At 35.5% G+C, this 19,313-nt stretch overlaps 2 protein-coding genes across 8 annotated transcripts in view; one reads left to right on the forward strand and one right to left on the reverse strand.

Annotated features, from left to right (window-relative positions):
* LOC129950208 (PDZ and LIM domain protein Zasp) overlaps nt 1-13,158 on the forward strand; it is an 89,822-nt gene extending 76,664 nt beyond the window's left edge. For 2 of the 7 annotated variants that reach the window (XM_056062056.1, XM_056062057.1), the window contains 4 exons: nt 9,783-10,083; nt 11,649-11,832; nt 11,937-12,176; nt 12,275-13,158. In XM_056062056.1, coding sequence (XP_055918031.1) covers nt 9,783-10,083; nt 11,649-11,832; nt 11,937-12,176; nt 12,275-12,352 — 803 coding nt within the window. In that variant the 3' untranslated portion in view covers nt 12,353-13,158. Of the gene's footprint in view, nt 1-2,968; nt 3,167-9,782; nt 10,084-10,521; nt 11,537-11,648; nt 11,833-11,936; nt 12,177-12,274 lie in introns of those variants that run through there. The other 5 variants (XM_056062058.1, XM_056062059.1, XM_056062054.1 and 2 more) reach the window with 3 other exon arrangements.
* A 904-nt stretch (nt 13,159-14,062) lies between these two features.
* The window catches only part of LOC129949191 (uncharacterized), a 126,440-nt gene continuing 121,189 nt past the window's right edge, over nt 14,063-19,313 (reverse strand). The window contains exon 7 of the mRNA XM_056060479.1: nt 14,063-15,413. Within this exon, the coding sequence (XP_055916454.1) occupies nt 14,573-15,413 (841 nt within the window). The 3' untranslated portion in view covers nt 14,063-14,572. The remainder of the gene's footprint in view (nt 15,414-19,313) is intronic.

The raw sequence follows: 19,313 nt of genomic DNA on the forward strand, positions 1-19,313 counted from the left end.
TAACATTTAATAACATTTTTAGTAAAATCTGATTGACAGTTTTGTATGAAAAAAAAAAATTAAAATAGCAAACTGACTAATGGTAGTACCAGAGGCTTGATGGTTAGTGCGTTGGACTGTCATGCCAGAGGTCTTAGCTCCTTGCCTGTGCCACATTAAGTTTTCTTAACAGGTACTGGCTCTTGCGAGTTATTGACAAATTCTTCAAGAATCGTGAAAAGTGTTTCTCAAATAAGCCGTTCGGATTCGGCTTAAAATTGCAGGTCCCCTCATCCCTGACAATAGCACACACTAGTTGAGAGTTGTAAGTCACTAAGTCCTAGTTCCCAATGGACGGTCATGCGACCTAATTTATTTGTTTAAATCTGATTGATTGTAAAAAATAAAATAGAGTTTGGGATGCGACCCACACTGCTAACTTCTCATCCAGTCTTCCAATTTCTTTTTCACCAAACTTAAACAAAATATTCACAACAATATAATTTGAAGTCAATATTTTTCTTTACTCTCCTTATAATTAAATTGAAACCATTTCTTTTTTAGTTTCTTATTGTTTTTGTAGGTTTCCGTGTTTGGTAAAAAGGGTTGTAAGTTTAATTTTTGATCAAGATAAAATTAATTTGGAGCCAATATCCTTAATTTTTAAAAAGATTTTTCGTCGAAAATCAATTGTTTCAAGTTTCAGTAATCTTTTTTAATTGTTTTTTGTTTTGTAAACAAACTGTCAATTATTTTATTCTAAAAATTTTGCTGAATGTTGAAAAAAAATATTTTTAATAGGATCAAATTAGTTTAAAGTCAACGTTTTTCAAAAGATATTGGAGTCGAAAATCAATGCTAACCAACTTATGGTAGAAATGGCGATCTCAAGGCAACCTAGCCTGAGATCCAATAAGCGCTGTAGTGAGCCGTTTTGATAAACCAACTTATAGCAGTGTTATTTTTTAGATTTTTATTTTTATATAAGTACAAATGTCTGCTCTTTTTATTTTCAAAATTTTACCAAATGTCAAAAACGTTACTTTAAGTTGCATACATTTATTTTGGAAATAAAATAATTTTTTGTTCGTAAAATATTCGAGGTCTCAATTATTTGTTTTCAATTTTTTTGATTAACAAAAAATAAGGATAGTTAGATTTGTTTCAAAATTGTATTAGTCTGGTATAATAATATAAATAAATAAATATATAATACAAAATTTAATTCAAGTTGCTAGCGTTATTGGTTCGTGAGATGTTATGGGTTAAATAAAATGTTCACTTTTTTTGTATTCTTATGACTAAAAAAACACCCAACCAATTTGTTTGAGAGTCCTTTCTTCATCTTTTTGTCCTATTTTAAGTAAAAGAAAATTTATTTCAAGTCGATATCTTCTTGTTCTTGAGATATAGATGACGAAAAAAGCTTCCCGAACGTATGGATGTAACACGCACGCACTGACATATTTTTAAACATCTAGAGACTCTAGACTCTAGAGACTTCGAACCGTCGTCAAATGTTAAAATTGTCAACTCGAAAAATCAGACAAATAAACAATACCTTCCTATGGGAAGTAAATAATTTCTAAAATACAACCAACCAATGGAAAGTTGTAGTCATATTATTGAAACATATTAATTATATTTTTAAAATGCGAAAAAAATTAATTTTCTTTCAATTTGAAGGATTCAATTTAAAGAAAATACGATTACAGTCAAAAATTAATATAGGTTAATACAATTTTTGATATATAACAAAAATATAAAAGAGAAAACATAAATATTCGTACCAATTCCATTGCAGCATTATAAGGAATACATTTATTTAAATCCTTTTAAAAGGTACCTTTACGACATAACCCTAAATTTCAATATCCCAGCTCTGCTTCATTCATCATTTCTGGTCACGTCGTAAATGTGACACACAGCGCCTGATAACACTCGAAATGACATTGTCCTGTCATCATACATATTATCCATTGCTACCTTTATACTTACGTTTTCGTCCTTATACCTACCCTACACACACACACATAAAATACAACTACGTAATATTTCTTTTTCAACAATTTTATGGGTCACATCTCAACCCAAATATTTAAAATGAGAACATTTCATGGAGAGTATTTTTCATACAGTTTCGGTTTCCTGAATATTATGTCATAATGTTATATTTTTTGTGTCGTTCTTTTCGATTTTAATATATTAAATTGGGAAAAAATGGAACAGAGCTTTAGGACATGCTTGCGCCATCGTCATCGCCATCATCCATCCAATACCACCAACAAACAGAAAAATATAAGTATATAAAAAAAGGTTCAAAAAAGGAGCCAGAAAAAATATTTATATTAATATTAAACATCAACATAATACGGGTCAATTGAATGATGAGCTCTCGAAATTGCACAGATAAAAATATTTCTTAAATGGGAATTTTATATCTCGTCCTAGAATCATTTCGCACACAAATGTATAAGTACAGAAATATACACTTTCGTCCCTATGGAAAAGTTATCAAAATAAATGAATAGCATAATAATAGAGCTAATTTGTACTCTGAATTGGACTTTATTATTATTGTTTGGTCGTTATGAGCTTCTCTGTAAGAAGTCCGAGTCGAGAGCCTGAAAGGAGGGACATTTTATATGTGATTATGGGTTGTTTTTGTTTTTGGTCATAAGAAGAAAACAACTCCTCCTTGGAAAACATGATTAAGATATGAAATTGGGCAATGTTAATACTGTTTAAGATGATGTCTGTTGGAAATTGATTTTTGACGATTTTTATTTTTTCTGGAGCCGCTTAACTTCGAAGAAATTCATTGAAATATTTCTGTTTACACATTTTTAGAAAAAAAAGATAAGAGGAAAAATATGGTTCTCAATTTAATTTTGTATTTTTAATATATTTTTCCCTTGAAAATAATTTTTGAATTTTAATACATTATTATTCCTTATTTTTATTTTGTTTTGTTTTTTAAACCTATCAGGAGGATACCAATATTACTGAGATGCATGGCAGCATGAATAAGGATTAGTTCCCAAAACCAAATTTTATTTAAAAAAAAACAAACGAACGTAGTTCTTTACTTTAAATGAATAAATATTAATTGTCCATCATGTAAACTTACCAAAAATTGATCCTTGAATAAAACTCCAAAATTATGCACTTTGAAAAAATAAACATACCTCAATTTTTTTGAAATTATTATCCCATTCGTTAATAATAATAAAATATAGAAATTCCCAGGTATGTTGTGTTTCAAGTTTATATCAAACAAACAAAAATTCTAATCCGACTAATAAATTTGGCTTTTAATTTAAAAAATAAACTTCTTCATACTAAATTCACATTAAGAGTAAAAATTAAATTTAATTTTTATTTACTTCCGTTTACGTTTAACGTTATAAAAAATGAATGTGGAATTAACTTTATTTTAAATTCTCTATAATTGAGTGCTTTTAGTGTTGTGAGAACTTCTTACTTAAGTTAATATTTTCGAAACTTATTTATATTTTAATAAAACTTTAACTGCACGTTTAACTTAAATTTTAAAATATACCAATTTATTGAATTGATACCAAAATTCAAATAAATTTCTTTTCAACTTCTTTTGAATTGTTAATATATAACCCAGATTCAATTAACTTATTGTATCCAACGGTAAGTTTGAATGTTTTTTGTTTTAGCAATTTCTTTTTAGTATTTCAAATTCTTTAACTTTAAATTGAAAATTTTAATTAAGATGCGACCATCGTCATTTTTTTTAAACACTTTTGGCGCTGATGAAGTTACAAGAGTTTTTCATAATGGATTTAGACAAGGACTATTCATTCCTATGTTTTTAATCACACAAAATTAATGTTTGTAGAGCCTCAGGAATCACTGACGTTCGGTCTGGAAAGTGTCTTGGTTTTGTGGAAAATATATTATAGATTATTTCGAGAGCCCGTAAATCCAAGATCTAAGCTCCAGTTGCAAAGAACCTAAAGGTGATTGTTTATAGAAATCTCGATTCATGTTATATTCAAATATCTAGAACTCCTCGAATTTTCTTTAAAAATCAATGAAAAAAAAGAAAATAGTTTTATTTTCTTTTTATGTTTTTCCTGTCCATGACATTTTTCACAAACAAAATTTTATTAAAAACAATTTTACGTAGACAGTTTGACTTTAATATAAATAAACTACTTTATTTTTCTAAATGTAAATAAAATAATAAGAAAATTCACTGAAAAAGCTCTTTCATCATTGCCAAGCCAGAGAGAGAGTGAAGCCATAAACGACAATATAACAAAAGCGATGAAACAGGAACACAACACATCCTTTTTGTAAAGTAGATAAGAAGAAATGCATCTTTCCACTTTACTTAACAATTCACCGAAGCATTCACGCGAAACGACAAAAACAAAATTATAATTTCCTCCCTTGCTTCCTTTAGTCAGGAGCAAGGATAAACATTTTCCCAACATATGTTCCACATATACACGTAAATTCATACATAATATCTCTCTATTCTATGCCCTAAACTGTATGCAAGATAAAAGGTAATATTTGTAGAATATGTCTCCATGAGTTTCTTAAGGTTCAATCGCTTTATATTCCTAATAAAAAATAAAGAAGAAAAAAGCTAGAGCTGAAAATCTATGGGGTAGACGAAGACGTAGAAGTAGGACTACAAGTACTCTGACTCTGAGCAAGTTGATTTTGGGGTTTCACATTGTTTTGAAAATTGTTTATTATTCAAAACAAAAAAAACATAAAGAGTGTGGAAAATGAAACAATATTCAATTTAAAGGTTGAATTCGCGAAATAGAATTTTATCTGTTTTATAGGATGAAAGTTTGTTCCTCGTTTTTCAATAAACAAAAATATAAGTGAATATGAAAACCTGAATAAGTTTAGTGGGTTATTCCAAAAATCGAATCAAAGTTTAAGAGATTTATGGTTGCGTTATTTTGACATTAATTTAAAATTGAATTTAAATCTATTGTTGCAATTTGTATTTATTTTTGAAAAACAGTTTTAGTTTTCTTGAGAAAATTTACCTCAAATATAAAAGGGTCCGGCCGAAAAAAAAATTAAAAAGTCACTTTAATGAAATTGGTTTTGTCGTAAAAAATTAATTTGGAAAATGTCTCCATGATTTCTGCTACTGTAAAAATTCTAAAGATTGAAATATTTTACAACTCTCATTAAAGTATAACAAAGAACGAAAACATTTATCAAAATCATGAAATTGAAAAAAAAGACTCGAAACTTCTCGGAACTTTTCAAAAACATTAAAAGTTATGAATTATTGGGTTCACATTGAAAACTTCCAACATTTGTGATATGTATTATTTCATTAAACTGACTATTTTTTAAATACCACACCTACACATTTTTCAAAAACTTATCATAAATTCCTCAGCTTTACATATTTTCCGTTAGTAATTTCCTTTTGTTTGTGCCTTTTTTACTCATTTCTGTGTATTAACATTTTTTAGTGAACATAAATTGTTTAGCTTTGCTTTTGAGCATCATTATGTAAATATCGCTTCTTAACAGTTTGAATTTTTACTTTTCTCTTTTTTGATTTTTGGAAAAAAAAATATGAAAAAATGCGAAAAAAAAACATTTGTACAAAAATGCGCATTTCAATTCTCATAATTGTGGTTCTCTCTGCAAAAAAAAATAAATATACATTAATACTCATGCTATGTCACATATTAAATTTTTCATCATACTCCATACCACCGAAACCCCCTTTACTCGTACATAAACCACACATCCTCATTCCTCCTCATCTCCGAATCTGTTGTTGTCCGAAATTGTGACTGTTCATTTTGAACTTGATAAACGTATTACCCAAAAACCCTGAATAACAGAATATGAGCAACATCAATATTATGAGTGCGAACATCATCAGCATATGGAAGAGCATCGTGCCGCGTCATATTTTGAAGAAGATCATGAGATCTGTGAGGCAAATCGGGAATCTCGTAACTCTTTTAACTGGCCCCCACCCAGGGATGACTCACACGATAAACCCACTGCTGCTCCCTTGTACATACCTCCGCCAGAGACTCAACATGTTGTCCCGAAGCCTATTCAGCATGAAAAGCATGTCTGTGAGGAGCAACAAGCTCAAGAGCGTTTGCAACAAGAGCAAGAGGAACAACAGCAAATGCAATGGCAAAGCAGGTCGGCTCCACAGTTGAGTGGTCTTAGGGGCATGCATGCCCCGGAAATTGAGTCTAGTTCCGATAGCTACACCTCAACTTGCACAACCACAACGACAACTTCGGAAGAGTACCAAAGAATGTATAACGCTCAGGTGCAGGCCTATCAGATGCAGGGCTATGAACAATCGGGATCCGAGTTGGATTACCACATGGACATGGAGGTAGCTGCAATGCAGCAGCAAGGTGATCAGTGTTACTTGAGTTCCTCGGAATGTCTTTCCGGACGAAGAAGTGCCCAGGAGTGCGTTGAAAGTTTAGCGGGAACTCTGAGTACATACCGTTTGGTTGATATGGTCCGGGAAGTAACTCCAAGTCCAATACCACCTCCAAGGGCACCCCGTCATGTGGAATTTGTTGATGAGCCACAAATGGAGCCCGAAAGAAAACCAATAGACCAACCGAAAAAGGAAGCCCCTGCAAAGAAAGAAGAGGAGCCGCAAAAGCCTCCAAAAATCGTTGAACCATTACAGCAGCAAAAATCTGTAGAAGAACCTGAAATTAAAAAAGAGGTCTACAAAGTTTGTGGTGAAGAGTCTAACTCTGAAACTCTAGTTATCGAAGATCGATCAGAGATTCTTGAAAGTCAACGAATATTCCAACCGACTCCGGAAATTAAAATTGAGATTCCACCGGTGAAACCCATTCCGCCGACAAATATTCCCAATCCTGTACCCAAGGAGTGGATCAGTCCAATGGTTCGAGCTTTGACAACAGCTCCGGAAACTCCAGTCCATATGGTAGAATGCCTATGCCCAAAACCATGTGACTTCGCTTGTCAGTGCAACCCGGAGACTATTGAAAAAGAAAAACAGGAGGAATGTCAGAGGAAGAAGGAAGCAGCACGCGCTCCTGAGCCCAAGCCTGAACCAGTGCCCGAGCCTGAGCCAGAGCCAGTGTTTTTGCGTGAGTCACCCCCGAAAGGATCATTTATTACGAACGTTATGACAACCGCACCTGATTTCAAACTAGAATTCACTCCAAACCCTAATAACGAAATAACTCTCCCCGAAGAAACCGAACCGTATTTGCCTCCTCCGATTGATATGACTCCTTATGAGCGGGAAGATCGGAGACCTAAGTCACCGTTCTTGAAAGCACTCACAACTGCTCCCGATACGCCCTATAACCCCTTCGGTCATGATGTCTGTTCTCAGCTTCTTGATCTCCCTACGCCCACTGAAAAGCTCTCGATGGTCGATGCACTAATCACGGCGCCCGATCGCCCATACACTCCTCTGAATCCAGAGAAGGCAACACAGCTAATTGAAGAGCAACAGAAAGCTGAGCAAAAGAAACCTTATCAGTTCCAAGTCCTTTCTAATGATGATACCTGCGAATTCTCTCGAACCGAAGAACGTCAAACATCCGCGTTTGCCAATATGACTAACATATCCTCCTTACCGCCTTTCCAACCATCACGTGATCCCCTCCCATCTGGCACTCCTCGCAATTCTGTAGTCTCCATTAAACAAGAGTCCGCGGCTAACGCCAATTATGAGTCCATGCGTCGTGAATCTCAGCGCAACACATCTTCCAATGTCTCGCAAATGTCTTCCACATGTTGTTCTACCTCTTCCAAGTCCGTCCAACAATACCAACAACAACAGACCAAAACAACCTCTTTGTCAACCACCTCTTCTGCTATTCATTCTAAAGCCGATTTAAGCTTGAGCGCTCGAGAAATCGATGAGATGTTTGAAGATCATAGGGTGCCCTTCCCGCCACCTTCTCCATTAAGTCATTTAAAGTCGCGCTCCTCCCCATCTGGCCTACACAAACCCGACACAATACCACAGTATCAGAGAAATTGGACAGTTTTGCCAACACAGAGACCCTGTCGTACCCCGGAACCACCTGAGCTTAGAGAGAATGTACCGCTTGCTTTCGTAGATACACCACCATCGCCACAACCGACAATGGCGGCAGCAGCGTCTACCTGTTGTAAGGCCACTTGCTCAACTGCTCAACAACAGCAAAAGCAACAATGTCATCAACAACAACTACAACAACAATCCACTAATACTCAACAAAGTTCAATGAAGTCTTCAATGACCACGCACACTGCTGCTAGTTCGAGCGCAACTGCCTCCAGGACTATGACGAGAGCCAGCGAGCAAAAACAGCAGCAGCAGCACCACCAACAGCAACAGCATCAACAACAACAACAACATCAACAACATCTCAAGCCTACTCCTACAGTTCCCATAATTGTTGAAGACCGTTCTGGTCCAGTAACTATGGCTTTCCAATCCCTAGATGAACATCAGCCTCACGACGAATCATATCCGCCGTCGAGGCCATACACCCCGTCGCTGATCAACAAGCCAGCTCCTATCATACCGTTCTATCAAACCCCGGAAAAACTTTGCTTCGAAGAATGCCCGGCAACAACGGGTCATGTCTTTGATCGTCGATCTGTTTCGCCTTGCCCCGATCGTGCCAAGTCTCCGGCCCCAGGTCCACCACCAAATCCTCTCAGTGCCATCCGTGCGCCAAGGCTGAGGGATAGTGACTTGCCGCCCGCATCTCCTAGAACCCTTCAAGTTGGTTCCATCACCACTGGACAGTCCTACTTGGGAGCTCAGCAGATGCAACAGCAACAGCAACAAGGACAACTTCTCTCCCACTATCAAACTGCTAGTCAGTCAGGATCGCATAGCTACGTTGAAAAGCCCGAGGTTGTACAGCAGCGCCAAGTTGGCGATCTTACTATCCAAAAGCGTGAAAAAGAGTCTCGTCTTGCAGAAGAAAAGAAATCCCAACTTGAAAGCAAGACTACATCCCAGGTTGGCAACACCCAGATCGAACGTAGACGCAAGGTTGTGGAAGAGTATGAGCACACACAAAAGGCCAAAACCATCGAAATCCGCACCGGAAGTAGCTGCAGCAGCACAAGTGCCAGTGCTAACACTAGCACCGCCACCGATGTCCGCAGTTCGTACGGCAAGACCGGTTTCGTAGCAAATCAAGCCCGTCGGTTGTCTGGGCTCGAACAGGAAATCACCAATCTGACCAGTCAGTCACAGGCAATTAGCGCTCGTGCCGCCACACTCACTGACACCACATTTCCACAGTTACATTCACCGGAGCCCGTCTCTAAGTTCCCCATTAAGACTGTTCTGTCTCCACAGTTTGAACCTCAGCCGCCGAAATATGTCGTTTCTTCGACCTCTCCTAGCAAATTGGTTGCTCCGCCGCCAGGCTTCAAACAGCAACAACTATCTGCTTCTTCTGCACAATCATCGGTTTCCCAAAAACAACAAACACATACCGCGCAATCATCATCGTCATTAGCCGCATCAGCAGCAGCTAGCTCAAGCTGCTCCTTAACAAATGCTTCTGCTACTAACCAACAACATAGCCGTGCCAGTGCCATCCCGGTGCCTGCCTATAAGCCACCACCTTCACCGACTCACCATCTCCATTCGGGTGGAATGCGGTGTCCGGTAAGTGGCAAGGTGTGCACCGGTGCTGGCAGTGGTTCCGGCGGCAATGTATGTCGTGCACCATGTTCACAATCAATGCAATTGCAGCCGAGTAGCAATAATAACACATATAAGCCGACCGCTTCCACAGGTCCGGCCGGTTTTAAGCCACCGCAAGCTCAAGCACAAGCTCCGCAATCGCAGCAAAAGCAACAGCAATTGGGCCCAACTAATATTCCATCTTTGAATGTTAGTGATTCACAAAATTCTTCTTTTGCACCTCCTCCGTCTGCTCCTTCTACGGCTCCAGGCACAGGTCCAAGCAATGTTGGCGGCAAAGGTAAAGCCTTTGGAGCTACTTCAGCACCGAAACGTGGTCGTGGTGTCCTAAATAAGGCAGTTGAGTCCGGTGTACGTGTACCGTTGTGCAGCAGTTGCAACATGCAGATCAGGTGATGCCAATTAGTTCAATCTTCTGTTTTCGTGTGTTTTTTTGTTGGTTTGAAATTACTGTGTTTTTAATTTATTTTCTGTGCTTTTAACTTCAAATTTCGACACAGGTCCCAAAGGAAAAAGAACCGATTTATCAAATAGAAGTTAATAGTTATTTAATTTCACTTTTCCTTTAACGCTTTATTAAGTCTGATCCTTATTTGCTTTACTCCTCAAACTCAACCTTATTGGGGTCTGAAGAAAGAGTCATTTTTGTAAAAGATGCAACATATAACAAGCTTCCCCAAAAATATAGGTTGAAAACCCTGTCAGCCATTTTTATTTGCTTGGTTTGTCACGAACTTTGATTTAACATTCTCCCAAAAATCTTTGCATGTTTTATTTTTGTGTGCTAATTTGTTATTTTTTGTGTTTTATTTTTAATTGTGCTTTTCCAGAGCCTAACACTATTAACGCTCCAAAACAGACATTCCCCATTGCCTCGTCCACATTACCACGTAGGAAGCCCACACTTGCCAAACCCACTGTGGCTTCACCAGTGATGCCGGGTTCTAGTCAACCAACCGATGCAACAAGCATGCTCTCGGATTCAATTGGAAAAATCACCATAAACAATAAGAACAATTTTATGGCTGAAGCTGGCAAGATTATTTCTAACATGCTGGAATCAAGACTGGCGAACAATTCGAAAAATAGCAGTACTAATGATCTCACAACACTTAGCGGAAGCAATGGTAACATTAATACTTTGACCCGAAGTCCAATGGTTGTGCGCAAGCGTTTCGAGCTGGAGGACTTTAAAAATGTCGATCCAACGGCTCCAGCTGATCTTAAGCCTACGCAAGTAGTAATGCCATTGGAGCAGAAAGTTCAGCAGCCTCTTAAACAGAACAGTGTCAATCTTCTTGCAACAATGGAGGCAGGTTTGAATCAGACAAAGCATCACATGAAGAACTTGTTGGATATCTGTGATGCTAAAAATTTGCAAAACTCCGCTGTTAATAGTCAAAATATGACAACAAACCCAGAGGTGAAAACGGCTCTGGTAACAATTCCCATTCCACCACCTCAAGTTCCGATGGTTTTGCAACAAAAAGCTCAGCCACAGACCCCAGTCCAGGTTCCGGCTGCGCCCTCGGCTCCAATTCAACCTTCAGCTACTGAACTTGTGCCCCTAGAAACTGTGATCTTTCGCAATAAGAACAAACGCCCCAACAAAGGCGGAGAGCTTTCTACTCAAGCCAACGACCGCCGCTCATACATCGAACGCGATGAGCCCATATCAGACACCCACCATGTCAATCCTCCGGTTTTTGAAATTTCAGTAAAACCTACCAGGGGAACAGCAGCTGAGGACGAACAGGGAATCGATGAGACTAAAGCTGTTGTAAGTCAGCTTCTCAAGGACGGTAAGCGTCCTGTGTGTTGTCAATGTGAGAAGGAGATCAGCAGGTAGGTAGAAGCTGCATGATTTTGCCTTTGCATGTCTTCTGTTGTTTAGTTAAATGTCTTGACAATTTCTATTTGGATTTTATTGACTTTCTTATGTCTCTTTTGTGAACAGGGGACCTTTCATTACTGCTTTGGGTCGCATCTGGTGTCCCGACCACTTCATGTGTGTCAATGGTAATTGCCGTCGTCCATTGCAAGACGTTGGATTCGTTGAGGAAAAGGGCGACTTGTACTGCGAGTATTGCTTCGAGAAGTACTTGGCTCCAACTTGCAGCAAGTGCAATGGAAAGATTAAGGTGAGTTACTTTGCTTATTCACATATTATTTTAATTTAATGAAGAAGTTGAAGCCGATCTCATGATAAGTAATACAAATATAATTTTTTTCAAAATAATTTTAGGGTGATTGCTTGAATGCTATTGGAAGGCACTTCCATCCAGAGTGCTTCACTTGTGCACACTGTGGCAAGCTCTTTGGCAACACTCCATTCTTCCTAGAAGAAGGTCTGGCGTATTGCGAAGCTGATTGGAATGAACTCTTTACCACTAAGTGCTTTGCATGTGGATTCCCAGTTGAAGCTGGTGACAGATGGGTTGAAGCTTTGGGCAATAACTATCACAGTCAATGTTTCAATTGCACAGTAAGTTTTTTTCAGCGAATAAGAAAAACTATGAGCAATATTTTAATAAATGTTAATTTTTGAAATATCTTAAACCTTAACAAAATTCTATTTTACAGTATTGCAAAAAGAATCTTGAAGGACAGAGCTTCTACAACAAAGGCGGACGTCCATTCTGCAAGAACCACGCGCGTTAAAAAAGCCCCATGTCAACAATTTTGTGTCTTAAACCACTTCAGGGAATGTGCATATTTAAACCGGAAAAACAGTAAAAGAAAAACAGAAACTATATTTTACTCTTATTGCTTAGCGCTTATTATTTTATTAATTTTAATTAAAGAACAACAAATGTGTATGTTTTTATTATAAACAAATAAAACGAAGTCAATTTAATCAATGATGGAGAGAGAAAGGGAGGATATTAAATTATATATTTTTGTAAAAAAAAAGAAAAGAAATCAATCAATATTTTTGCATACAAAAGTTATGAGTAGTAATTTTGCTAGTGTAAGTTTTCTTGTCTGCTTCACTGTTTAAACAACAATGTCGCAAATCGATTATAGATATCTACATAACAGCCTGGTGCTATGCAATGCAAATTAAATTGAATCGGAGTCCTAAAAGTATATATCTATTTAGTATGATCCAAAATACGTTACTACTCATCTCTGTTTTAAATTAAATTATTTTCACTAAATTAATGAACCGATTTTATTTCGAATTATTATTTTTGCTTGCTTGGAAAAAATCCGAATTTTAAATATTGTAATTTTTTTTAATTAATAATAATTATTAACTTTGTAAAGAAAAAAAAAAAACAAATAACTGAGATAGATTATTGTATGTCTTAATGTATTTCTTAAATTTTTAAAAGTAGACAACTTTTTTAGAACACACTTTGGGTTCTATTCGAGGGAATTTTGTTTGTTTGAATTTGTAATATATTAAGATTTAAATGGAAATTGTAAAACATTTTGAGAAATAAAGCTATTTTAATTTTAAATACTTGTTCGTTAATGTTGAGGAACAAATTTAAGCTCAGTCTTGAATTTAGCGCAAGGATAATGTGGCTACTAACAGGAAAAGCTAAAAGACTAAGGCTGAACTAAGCGTAGTGTGGTAGGAAATTTGAGACACATTGAGGATTTTCCAAAGACCTACAAATGTTTCAAACAAATTTCTGTTACAAAACAGATCTGATGCAGAAGCACTGCTGGACTTATTAGACATTTGGTCCCTAAAAAAATAAACTAATAGAGCTATTTTAGTAAATTTCTAGCTCCCCAAGATGATCTTATTGATTTTAACCTATTTATCATCTTATTATCAATTAACATTGAAAACATAAAATAGTGTTGGTTACTCCATAATTTGCTTAATGTATATGATTTTCCAGTTCCTGAAATTTTATATCAGAAGACTCGTTTCCCATAATTTAGGTTTGTTTCTTTATTTGATATTTTCTTAAACTGTGATGTGGACACTGTTTTCAGCAAAATATTAAACCTTTATTGTCTAAAAATTATTTTTAAAAAATCAATGAAAACACTTTTTTATTTTTATTTTTTTAAACAAATTTTATTTTTTATTATATTCGCCATTTTCTATGTAAGAAAAAACCACGAATTGTTAAAACTAATAACATTCAATCATTTATATATATTAATGTATGCTCAGTGAGGAAATCAATAAATTGAAGATTGTTTAAGATTCCATTCCGAATTTTATATTATAAACATTTAAAATTTACGTTTTAGTATTTACATTCTTTATAATTTTTTAATTATCTTTATACAGATTTGAATTTATTATTATTATTATTTGTTTTGGTAAAAATAATAATACAACTTGATAAGTAATATAATTACAATAGTCGTTAATCAAGAAAAATATATATATGTATGTGAGTTTCTTTTTAAATATAACTATACTTGTACATAATAATATTATGTTGTCTACATTTTAAACTTCATGTGAAAACACAAAATTTTTGTAGAATATTTTCAAAATTTCGAGGATTTGTATAGAATTTAACTTATTTCTTAAATTAATAGTTTATTTTTATACAATTATATTTTATTTATTTTATACAAATTTGTTTGTTATTAATTTTTAAAATTTACAAAGAAACGAAAATTAATGAACCATAAAATTATTACATAAATATTAAATAGCTTTGGGTGAATCAGTGGTGACTGCTTTACGAACACTCAACACTTTCATATGATACATAAATAAAAATAGTACACAGTTACGCGTTAGATAAAACCAACAATATTTTTAAAACTAAGACAGAAATAATAAAAATTCGTTGACAAAGTAAATCGAAAACGGATAACGTAAAACGAATAACACGTAAATCATGCTTCAGTCCGAAAAGGATACTCAAAGGACTAAAAAGTAAACTTAACCATTTGCTACAGATGCGCCAAAATATCCATTTCACCCTGCGAAGCTGGCGAAGAAAGCTGCATACTGTTGTGCTGAAGATTTGAGGTGTGGTCCTGTGCTGATATTGTGACAATTGTGACAAGATCCTTGGTCTTGCCAGTTGTCATTGAAGAGTCAGGTGTTTGTGAGGACTTTGCTGAGTGAATGTTAAGAAACCCGATTGTTGGGTTTCGGTTGTTTGCACCGCCACCAGTACTGTTTGCTAAAACTCTGGGATTGAGTTTTTCACTTAGTTGCAGCAACTGCTCTCGTGGGTGGTTTGACTGTGCACCACTGCCATTAGGGCTGCTGTTGTGGAGGAGCGATAATGAAGTGCGGTCCCCAGATGAAGGATATTCTTTGGAGTTTGACGATGACTGATGGCCATCGTTGCCAAGCGCTGATGGTGTAATTTGTTTTTGAGGAACCATCTTGCTGTTGCCCGTCGCCACCACCGTCGCCGTTGTCGTCGTAACAGTTGTGGCATTATCCTTCCTATCCGACGGATTGTTGTTCTCTGGCACAGAAGCCTCTTGGGAATTCCTTGATAATGAAAAATTTTGCTGCTGATGGGTTTGCTGCTGATGCAAATTCTCACTAATAATTGCATTGTACGCTGGAAGCGAAGAGTCGAGGTTTGAAGATATTGTACACAGAGATGATTCAGGAATATCCTCGTTTGCTAGAAGGCGACCAGATGGTGCGGTTTCAATGCTTCTTTCACATGAGATTATAGCTGGAGTGGCATTTCTGGAGCGGTAACTGGGTGGCAGACTGTATTCAGAGCCAGGACCACCACCACCACGTATTGTTGTGGTTAGAGGTGCTCTAAAAATATATAAGAAAACAAAATGTGGAGTTTGAAATAAATACAAAACATAATGATTAATGGAAAAAGTGGTTTAGTGGATTAAAGTTTGCAACTTAAAAATATGGTGTCACCTTTTAGAATTATACTTGAGTAAATGAAAATTAAGTAAATTTTTTTTCGAAGTTTGAACTTATGTTATCTTTAATCAGATGTTATGCACTCATAAAATATTAAAAGAATTGAGTTCTTAATTTTTATTTTCCTTATAAATTTTGTATATGCCCCAGAAGTTTAGTTTATTCGAAATAATTTAAAAAAAAGTCCAAAGTCTGACATTATTCCAGAATTTTGTTTATTATAACTACAATACATAAGAACTAAAAAGTTTTGAGATCAAAAATTCAATATATTCCCTAAACTAAATATCCAAAAGATTTTAAATTTGACACCCTGCAAACTATTTTTTGCAATGAGCCAACATTAAAAAAAAAATTAATATTTGGTTCAAGAAAACCTACAAAAACTTTTCTACAAACTTTGGAAATTTTTCATTCCCTAATATACAGGTCCATTTTAAGTTTTTAGTATTTAAAATCTGAATTAAAAAATTAACGTACAAAAGTCAATAAAGCACATTACATTAAAATAAAAAATAACGTAATTCGATCAAGATTATCCAAGTTTGCTTTCAGAAAAATCGCCTCTTTTTTCAAAATCAACGTGTAAATGTTTACAAATTATATTTTTTGACGTATTTTCAACTCCGTGTCTGTTTACACTCAACGATGTATAAAATTTCGATTTGTAAAAATATTGTAAGTGTAACTGCCTCATTCCCAAAGGATTCAATAAAACAAACAAAATCCATCAGACAAACAGTTATTGTGTTGGTGTTTCCTTGAAAAGAACAATAACACTTCTGATCCTTTCAATTTACTGAGAGTACAAAAAAAAAATAAATAAATTGAAAATAATGAAATATCCGTTCACGTATATCCAATAAACATCCCTTTTTTTGAGCAAAAGAAAGGAGACATTGTTCAACGGCAATTCCTGATTTACGTTTCAACAAAAGCTCAAAGGCATATCTAAACTGAATTTGTTACTTTCATATAAAAGAAAGGAATACTGTCCTCCCCATAGTCTAAACTGTCTGCATATAAACCAGTATCTTTGTACAAAGGCACATATTGGTTGTATTTGTATGTACTTGTGTGTACCTACATATAAGCTTCTATAGGGGCAAACATTTTGAGAACAAAAGTAACAGGAACAGTATTATTTGTTTTCCATATTGTCCCATTTTCAAAAGAGAAGGGTTATTGTATCCAATGTACATTTGAAACACTCAGTATCACCTTCATACAACAGTTTCAAAGTACGTATAGGAAAATATATACATATGCATGCCTTATTTGTAGGAACAAAGACTTGATGTGATAATAAAGACGAATTTCTATTTAAGTCCAGTTTTGGGGAAAAACATCCGTCTGTCTAACTAGTGGGATATGACATATTCCAGCATCCTATTTACTTATTTTTATTTGGGGATGGATTTTCTGAAATTAGGCGAATTTTATAAGGAACATACGTTCTTTTTTTAATTTAAGGAATGTATTTTCTTTTTAAATAAATATTTAGCTTTAGATTCGAATTGATTCTTTTCCTTGAAATGAGAGATAAGTAAGTACGTAAGCTCTATATTCGTTAATGTACACCTTTCTATTAATGTTCTAAATATTGAGACAAAGTCTTCTACTCAATTTTGTACTTCTAGTTATCAGAAAGCTCAATTATTCAATATATTTTCGAACCATTTGACAAAGTCAAACATTTTTTTAATAAACTGGTTCAAACGTTCAGGTCTTTATTGTCAATAAGTGACGAAAAGTTTTCTTAGATCTCAAATCGCGTGTAAGCATAAGTTTTTTTTTCTTGAAATTTCCCTTTTTTACGTTTAAACTTTTGAACGGAAAATGTTAAAAAATTGTTTTATACTTTATAATTATTGATGTCATGCGATGTACTATAAACAGTTTTACCAACAAGCATACCTACATCAACGCATTGGCACAAGAAGCAGAAGATGCTGCAAACAGGTGCGACAGCAGGACCGTTTACAGAATAACCAAAGAGCTGACCGGTATCCACAGCTTAAAGCAACACCTGATGAAAGTAATAGACAATACCGTGATAAGTTTGCTGGATGAGCAAGTCATAACAATTTTCCTCGGTTTTAAACCGAGTGTTTGCACACAATGTGCAGCCCATACCTTCTGAAGCGCTCTGATACTGGATCGCATCAGAGAACACCTTGAGGCCACACTCGATGCCGAAGAAGCAGGATTCCGCGAAGGATCCTCCTGAATTGATCATATTAACACCCTGCGGATTATTATTGAACAGTGCGTTGAATATCGATCACTATTACACCTGCTGTTTATCGACTTCGAGAAGGCCTTGGTTAGCTTTGCGGAGGGAAGGCATCCCAGAAAAACTAATTGCTGTTATTAAAGCAGCATAGTCACGTTCTGCACGATGGTAGGTTGTCAGATGATTTTTAAATTCAAAGCGGAGTCAGACAGGGCTGTATTCTGTCGCCAACATTGTTTTTGTTGGTTATAAGTGATGTACTGCGCTCAGCTCTATCAGGAATCGGAGGGATTCAATTAACTTAGACTTCAATACCTTGGAAGTATCGTTTCTGTCGAAGGCGGAAACGAACAAGACGTCATCTGTCGCATCCGCAAAGCAAAAGCGGAATTCGGTATGCTGTTGAAAATTTTGAGGAATACCTCTATCAGCTTAAAAACAAAGCTACGACCGTTTCGCACAAATGTCGAATCTGTACATCTTTATGGGTGCAGTACTTGGAAGGTTACTTCAGCCATTACAAAATAGCTGCAAACCTTCTTAAATAGATGTCTTCGTAACATCCTAAGGATCTTCTGGCCAAACCGTATTTCAAATGAGGTAAATCATAGAAGTAGAGGTCAGGAACCTATAGAATCTATAATACGAAGACGTAAGTGGCAATGGATTAGACATACGCTTCGAAAAGGTAACGACAGTCAGGACGACAGGACAGTCGAGGTGGAATCAGCGTCACTAGGCAAGAGTTGGAGGGAGCTAAAACACATCTCCAGAAACCGTACACGATGGTGCGTAGCCGTAGTAGAGGCCCGATGCCTCTCAAGTTGTTCCCAACGGACGTAACAGGTTAACAGTAAGTAACTTTTTTTGCTCCGACACTGCAACGATTTAAGAAAAATTTAAAACGGTGATTTTTTGAAACCTATGATCTGTATGGATTAATTTCACGATTCTTCTATTGAATATATGTATGTACATAAATTTACGTGATAACAACAAAATCAAAACTCCCCTTAATTTGTCCATGTTAATGAAACTCATACCGTTTTCGCAGCTTACATGGAGAAAATTGATTATATTGTTTTTAAAGGCGCTATGAATTAAGGGACGTTATTTCTCAAAAAAGAACTAGCAAGAGAAAACATCAAACCAAATTCAATTGTGTTTTCCAAGGATTAACAAGACTATAGTTATGTACAGTATTCGATAGTATCCAAAATGTCAGTATCGTTAGGATTTCCAAAGAAGAAAAGGGAAGTACTCTTAACTTTATAGGTGCTTACCCATCAAAGATTATGACGAAATTTTTAACTATGGCTTTAGTATTAAAAAAAAAAAAAAATGACATAAGTAATCATAATTAATAAATCTGTTCAATTCTGTGAAGTCATCCTTATACCGAAAAATACATCCTGGTGAAATTCTCCTAGAAGTCACATTTGTTCCTAATAAAAGGCAGCATTGTTATCCAGTTGCATACTACACAGAATTATTATTAATTCTATTAGGCAACCACCGGAATAATGTCCAACAGAGGGGTAGAC

The sequence above is a fragment of the Eupeodes corollae genome, chromosome 3, assembly GCF_945859685.1.
Source record: "Eupeodes corollae chromosome 3, idEupCoro1.1, whole genome shotgun sequence".
In the NCBI taxonomy this organism is placed as follows: Eukaryota; Metazoa; Arthropoda; class Insecta; order Diptera; family Syrphidae; genus Eupeodes; species Eupeodes corollae.